The sequence below is a fragment of the Melozone crissalis genome, unplaced genomic scaffold (genome assembly GCF_028551555.1).
Source record: "Melozone crissalis strain CALT ecotype California unplaced genomic scaffold, PUWL_Pcris_2 ptg000106l_1, whole genome shotgun sequence".
NCBI lineage: Eukaryota > Metazoa > Chordata > Aves > Passeriformes > Passerellidae > Melozone > Melozone crissalis.
This window is the reverse complement of record NW_026535883.1, coordinates 1,092,066-1,099,790: the sequence shown is the minus strand read 5'-3', so window position 1 is coordinate 1,099,790 and position 7,725 is coordinate 1,092,066. Positions and strand designations below refer to the sequence as shown.

The window sequence follows — 7,725 nt, the reverse complement described above, 5'->3', positions numbered from 1 at the left end:
GGCTGTTTCAATTCCCGTGTTGCTGACATTGTTCATCCCAGCTGGATCTTTCCCTGTGACCCCAACTCATCCAAGGAGCAGCACTAAAGAAACCCCCCAAAGCCTGGAGGAACTCTTCCTCCTCCTTTTCCCCCCCACTTTTCTTTTCCTGGCCACCTCTCCTCATATCAGAGGCTGATTTGCCTCACAAAGGACTTGTTGCACAGCGGGACTCGCATCCTATTTCTTTCCTGACTTTCCTCCTCCTTTTTCCCCCCACTTTTCCTGGCCTCCTCTCCCTCCTCACACCTCCCTGGTTGATGGGGCATTGGAATGGGGCCCTTCTGCAGGGCACAGAGCTCTGGGAAATGTAATTCTCTCCTCCCAAGGATCTCCTCCAGGTGGAAAGGGGTCAGCAAAGTGAGTATCAGGCTCAGAAATGCTTCCAACCCTGAATAAACCCTCCACTTTCCTTTGCTGTTTCAATTCCCATGTTGATGACTCTTCATCCCAGCTGGATCTTTCTCTGTGACCCCAAGCCAGCCTAGGAGCAGCACCAAAGAAATCCCCCAAAGCCTGAAGGGACTCTGGAGCTGACAGCAATGGGTAAGGAGGTGCTGGGGGGAAAATTCCCTGCTCAGACTCCAAGCCCTGGGTGATCCCTGAGGGGCTGGCTCTCGGGAAACAGCTCTTTCCAAGGAAGAGCTCCAAATGGAATGCCCACCAGGCATCTTTATCCTTTTATTTTCCAGAGCCGAGCTACATCTCAACCTCCCCAAGCACACTGGAAACAGGATTTTCGGCTCAGAGGGCTGGAATAACCCATAGCGGAAAATATATATTCAAACATTCATATATTTTTCTTTCCTGAGACATCAGTTTTTAGTCAGGAATGTAATTGGGAAACACACATTGCCCCCGGATGGAACCTTTTCTCTGCCTAATTTCATTGCCCCATATTCGTGGACTTAATTGTTTTATAAACTCCTAATTTGCAAGAGCCGTGTCAGATAATTTGGACCTTGACCTCAAGCTTCCCGTTAAGCAAATATTAAATAATAATTTAATCAAGTCCAACCTCCTTTGTATTTGCAGTTGAGATTCTTTGCCAGCCAGGAGTGAGAGCTCTGGAGGCAGAAGTGCTCTGATGCAGCCGAATATTAGGTTTCAAAACCAAACAAGAGAAAAAAATCTCAACCTCAAGGCATCCTTTAACAGAAATTACTTCACATTTTCCACCTCCAGTGATGTCTTTATACCACAGCGAGGCTGTTCCAAACGTGGGGAATGCTGCTCCCTATTGGAGCGATCAAGTACAGCACTCAGCTCTCAGCCAGAGAGACTTAAACCTCTCCAAAACTAAAACCAGAGCAGAATTTGGCTGGTGTGAAACGGATCACACAAGTCACCATCCAAACACCCGACACACAGTACAATTTCATTGATGTAAAAGAGATTTTAGAGATATAATTCAAGGAAATGTATGCTGCTGCCAGGAAGGGCATTTGGATCAGGGAATACAGGTAAAAGGATAAGGGAGGGATAAATTCTTTTATTTCAGATCCAGATGACAGCAAAGAGTGGCCACTACAGAGAGTGCCTGGGTGGTGGTGGAAGGGGAGGAGGAGACTTCCTACAACTCCCTCAAAGGACAAGGAAATGGCCTCAAGTTGTGCCAGAGGAGGTTTAGATTGGATATGAGGGAAAATTTCTTCACTGAAAGGGTGGTCAAACATTGGAACAGGCTGCCCAGGCACTGCTGGAGTCCCCATCCCTGAAGAGATTTAAAATCCATGTGGATGTGGCCCTTGAGGACATGGGGCAGTGGTGGCAGTGCTGGGGGATGGTTGGATTTGAAAGTTTTTTCCAACCTGAGTGATCCTGTGATGATGCTGGTGAGTGACCTGCGAGCACTGGAAAGCAAATGAGAGTGACACAGAGCTGGGGAAGGGGCTGAAGCACCAGGAGGGGCTGAGGGAGCTGGGGAAGGGGCTCAGCCTGGAGAAAAGGAGGCTCAGGAGGGACCTTGTGGCTCTGCACAACTCCCTGACAGGAGGGGACAGCCAGGGGATCAGGCTCTGCTCCCAGGGAACAGGAACAGGAGCAGAGGAAATGGCCTCAAGTTGTGCCAGGGGAGGTGTAGACTGAACATGAGGGAAAAAATCCTTCATGAAAAAGGTGATCAGACATTGGAACAGTTGCCCAGGGCAGTGGTGGAGTCCCCATCCCTGGAGGGATTTCAGAGCCCCGAGGATGTGGCACTTGGGGACATGGCTCAGTGGTGGCCTTGGCAGTGCTGGGGGATGCCTGGACTTGGTGGTCTTGGGGATCTTTTCCAACCTCGGTGATTCTGGTTCAAGGCTTCCAGCAGATCTTACATTCCCCAGCCGAGCCAGCTGCTCTTCTTTTCAATCACAGCTTCAGAAGTGAATTTCTATGGTGTTTCCTGAGTATTTCTCCCTGTGGAGAAGCCCCTGAGATGTTTTGCTCCCAGGAGGCTGGTGGTAACAAAGCACAAAGGCACCAAACACAATTATTTCTTGAAATTAAGCGATATTTCTTAATTTCTACCTTTATTTTCCCAGCACTTTCAATCTAAGCAAGGGGTTCGGACTCTGCTCCCAGGGAACAGGGACAGGAGAAGAGGTAACAGCCTCAAGCTGTGCCAGGGGAGGTTTAGTACAGGAATGTGCCCCTTGTTGATGGAGTGACAAAACTATCCTCTGTCCCCTTAAAAAGGAAATAAGCCTAAAAATTTCTCTCCTCAATGAGGTGAAAAAGACACCTCATACGACTTGGGGGACTTCACCTCAAACTTAAGGACAGCTATTGGACAGAAGCCAAAAAGTCTCACCTAGGCAATTTACTAGAAAAAAAAGAAGAGAACAAAAAAATTAATCACTTTTGTGAGGTGTTTTACTTGGGGCAAGAGGGCTTCTTGCACCTATTGGTTTTTCTCTGTAAAGAGTTAGTTATTTTGCCTTTTATTAAAACCTTTTTGTTTCCAACACTACCACAAAAGCCATCCTATTAATTTTATGCCTTCTAAAGTAGCTAAGCTATCTTAAATGTGAAACAAATCTCCAAAAGCTTATAAAACCTAAATCAAAGAGACTGCTATTTCAGTTCAGGTTGCACATCAGGAGGAATTTCTTCATAGAAAGGATGGTCAGGCATTGGAAGGAGCTGCCCAGGGAAGTTTGGAGTCCCCATCCCTGGAGGTGTCCGAGGAAAGTCTGGACGGGGCACTCAGTGCTCTGGGCTGGTGACAAAGTGGGGATCAGTCACAGGTTGGACTCAGTGATCTTCGAGGCCTTTTCCAACCTATGAACACAGAAAAAGGGCTCTTCTATGGTTGATTCTGATCTCCAAGGATTTCCTCCTGGAGAAAAGTGTTAAGTGAAAGTTTTGAACAGGAAAATATCTCTCTGCCACAAAGTGAAGGTCCGGGCAGTATTTATTTGTTTTCACATCAGTCGAGCCCGATGAATGTGACCTGAAAGTGCAGAGAACTGGCAATAAAAAGTCTGGGGAGAACAAACCCTGTGAGGATTCCTGGCAGTGGGATATGGCCTCAGAAAAACATAAAAGGACCAGTTAAATACTCTTGTTTAAAGGAGGAAGTGGGGCAGCCAGAGCAGCCAGTTTAATAGGACCTGAATATGAACTGTTAAAAATAAATCACCAAACTAATTATAAAGTTAGAGATTTGCCAGGATCAAGCTCCACCATACCAATGTAACTTTGCTGACAGACAGAAGGGGTCTTAGAGTGGAATAGACTCAGATAAAATGTTTGTTTGCTTTGTCTAAGAAGAAAAGACAAAAAATCTTGCAAAAACTGTCTTGTACAATGTTCCAAAAGCAAACAGGGAACTGTAACAAAAATCCAAAGGCACAGCAGCAAAGCAGTGGGAAAAGCAGAGCTGGGGAGCTGCAACCCAGCTGCCATCCAGATGGGAGTGTGGATGGAGAAAGAGCAGTGGGAAATCTCTTCTGATCCTCTCTGTGAGGAAAGGCTGAGGGAATTTGGTGTGTTCAGCCTGGAGAAGAGAAGCTTTGGGGTGATCTAATTGTGGCCTCCCAGTACCTGGAAGAGAGCTGGAGAGGGACTTGGGACAAGGCATGGAGGGACAGGACACAGGGAATGGCTCCCACTGCCACAGGAAGGGGTTAGATGGGATATTGGGAAGGAATTCCTGGCTGTGGGAGTGATGAGGCCCTGGCACAGGGTTCCCAGAGAAGCTGTGGCTGCCCCTGGATCCCTGGAAGTGTCCAAGGCCAGGCTGAAGCGACCTGGCATAGCGGAAGGTGTTCTTGACCAGCAGTGCCCAGAGGGCAAAGAAGGCCAAAGTGATGCAGAGGTGCTCCAGGGAAAGCATTTCCAGCAGGTCAGGGAGTGATCCTGCCCCTCTGCTCAGCCCTCTGAGGCATGTCTGGGGTGCTGTGTCCAGCTTTGGGCTCCTCAGGGCAGGAGGGACACAGAGCTCCCGGAGCAGGCCCAGCAACAAGGATGGTGGAGGGCCTGGAGCATCTCCCTTGTGAAAAACACCAATCACCTGTTTTTAAAATTCTAAAAGTTTAGCAGTAATAAAATGGTTATAAAAATAGCAATGTAATCAGAGTAATAAAAATTTTGGACAATTTAGATTAGGACAATATGAGACAATAGAAACAAAGAGTTATGGATGTCCGGGTACCTTTTTCTGGGCAAAATAAACACAAAAATGGACACACATTAACAAAGGATTAACCCTTCAAAACAACAGCTTGTTGCATATTCATACACCTCATACATGATGCATAAACTCCATTCAAATACAGGATTCTGTCTGGTCAGTGCCAGTTTCTTCCTCTTAATCCTGACAGCGTCTTCGTGACTGAGTGAGGTAGATAGGAAGAAGTTAGTTTCTTCTGATAAGAGGGCAATAAATTCTCTTTCTCTGAAAGATTTAGGTGTCCTGTGGCTGCTATCTCTCTGCAAGGCCTTTCTTTAAAAAAATTATCCTACATAGCATAGTTTCTATTTTAACATTATGTTATAACCTAAAACTATGTTTAACACACTACTTAAAAAAATTCATACAGCATAACTTTCTAACATAATACATATAATATTCATTTGAATATTTGCAAAAAGACAATCATATAATACACATTTTTCACTGTGAAAAATGCATGTATTTTATGATTGGCTTTTTGCAAATATTCAAATGAATATTATATGTGTTGTGTTAGAAAGTAATGCTGGATTAATTCTCTTAAGTAGTGTGATAAATACAGTTTTAGGTTATAAAAAATGTTAAAATAGAAACCATGCTATGTAGGATACTTTTTTTAGAGAAAGGACTTGCAGTGAGATAGCAGCCACAGGACACCTAAATCTTTCAGAGAAGGAGAATTTATTGCCCTCTTATCAGAAGAAATTAACTTCTTCCCACCTCGAAGGTGCTGTTAGGATTCAGAGGAAGAAGCTGAGGATGACCAGACAGAATCCTGTGTTTGAATGGAATTTATGCATCATGGATGAGGTGTATGAATATGCAACAGGCTGTTGTTTTTAAGGGTTAATCCTTTGTTAACGTATGCCCTTTTTCAGGCTCGTGCTGCCCAGAAAAAGGTACCCAGACGTCTGTAACTCTGTCTCTATTTTCTCATATTGTCCTAATTCAAATTGTCCAAATTATTATTACTCTAATTGTATTACTATTTTTATAACCATTCTATTACAATTAAACTTTTAACATTTTAAAAACAAGTGATCGGCGTTTTTCACATTCACAATTAGAATTGTAGCAAATTTTCAATCTTTATTTCCTTTTTTTTTTTTTTAATTTTCACTTTGGTGGCCGCCGCGCTCGCCTGTTTTAAAACTTTTTTTTTAATCAGGCGCTACTCGCGCCGGCCTTTTTATGAGCCGGTAGTCACCAAAGTCCCCTGCACGGAGGAAGGCCCCCAAGATGGCGATGCTGGCGGAGCGTGAGTGCCCATCCCGGCGGGAATGCAGCGGGAATGGGGACGAGCCGGTGCCCCGGGAGCGGCCTCAGCCCCTCCCCACAGCCCTGCCTGAGGGCTTCGGGCCGCGCTGCCCCTCCCGATGGCTGCGGAGGGGTCCCAGGGGCCGATAAAGGGGTTCGGGAGTTAAGGCAAGGGGAGGGCAGGGACTGGGGGAGGTGGGATGAGGAGTCTGTCTGTCCGGGAAATAGGGTTCCCTCTGTCAGGGGAGTGGCGTCATGGCGAGGGGAGACCCCGGGATGGCGGGAAAATGGTTCAGGGGCTCCCGGTGTTGAAGAAAGGCGGGAATGGGGGTTCAGAGGGGCTCGGTGTGGGAAATTGGGGGGTCTGGGAGCGGCAGACCCAGGCTGGGGTGGCAAAAGGGGCTCAGGAGGTCCCCGATGGTGGAGAATGAGGGGATTTGGGTCAGGGAAAGGCAGGATGGGAGTGTGGGGGATTCTAGGGCCGAGGAAAAGGGGGGCTGAGGCAGAAGAGGGGCTCCAGGGGTCCGGATTGTGGTCTGGGAAAGGCGGGATGGGAGTGTGGGGGATCCCAGGGCCGAGGAAATGGGGAGCTGAGGCAGGGGAGGGACTCCAGGGGTCCCTGGCGGTGGGAAATGGAGGGGCTGGGGGCTGGGAAGGCAGGAAGGGGCATCCGGGGGGTCCCAGGGTTAAGGAGAAGGTGGGGTCTGGACGATGGGAGGGTGGGAAAGGGTTCCAGGGAGACATTGGTGCAGGATTAGGGGGTGCAGGGGGTTCTTTGTGGGGTCTGTGTGTCCCAGGCAAGGCAGGAGCAGTGGGAATGTCCCTTGGACACCTTAGGGACAGCTCATCCTGTCAGTCCTTGGGGCCATCTCTGGCTGTGTGTTTGAGAGGAGATACCTGCAGCACCGGGGTGTGGGTGCTGGGGACACCCAGGGGACATGGCAGGGCTGGGTGTGGGAGCTGGGGACACCCAGGGGAGGTGGCAGGGCCGGGTGTGAGTGCTGGGGACAGCCAGGGGACATGGCAGGGCCAGGTGTTGGTGACATTGAGAGGACGTGGCAGGGCTGGGTGTGGGTGCTGGGGACACTCAGAGGATGCAGCAGGGCCAGATGTGGGTGCTGGGGACACTGAAGGGACATGGCAGGGCCAGGTGTGGGTGCTGGGGACACCCAGGGGATGCAGCAGGGCTGTGTGTGGGTGCTGGGGACACTGAGGGGTGGTGGCATGGCCAGGTGTTGGTGCTGGGTTCAGTGCTTGTGTCATTTCTGGGGCAGAGCTGGAGCTGAGCTCCCCCTGTGCCAATCTCCAGCTTCTGGGGACCCTCCAGAGGAGGATTTGAGTTGGGGAAGGGTCTGGAGGGACCAAATGAGCAGTGACCAAGCACACTGGGTTGTCCAGGACCAAGGTCAGATGTTGGGGGTGCAGAAAGAGGGGGTGGACTGAAGAGTTTAAAAGATGATTTATTGCAAAATCAGTCATGGAAGGGTGGGACTGTGAGGTTCTTACATCCAAACCCATCACATCAGAAACCGTTATAATTCTAGTTATAATGCCTTTTATAAGGCATTCATTATCCAAATTTTTGATTTCTTATCCAATCAGCTGCTTCCACAAAGTTCATTAGCATCTTCATAACCAACTGCTAATTGCTGCTATAATATTGCTATTATAATAGCCAATACTACAATAGTCAATACTATAATAGGCAATTGCTAATTGCTATTATAATTCTAGTTATAATGCCTTTTATAAGGCATTTATTATCCAAA

The 7,725-nt window shown here is 47.9% G+C and overlaps 1 protein-coding gene across 1 annotated transcript in view; it reads left to right on the top strand.

The window, feature by feature from the left end:
* Positions 1-5,930: 5,930 nt before the first annotated feature.
* PINX1 (PIN2 (TERF1) interacting telomerase inhibitor 1) overlaps positions 5,931-7,725 on the top strand; it is a 60,780-nt gene continuing 58,985 nt past the window's right edge. The window contains exon 1 of the mRNA XM_054291704.1: positions 5,931-5,957. Coding sequence (XP_054147679.1) covers positions 5,939-5,957 — 19 coding nt within the window. The 5' untranslated portion in view covers positions 5,931-5,938. The remainder of the gene's footprint in view (positions 5,958-7,725) is intronic.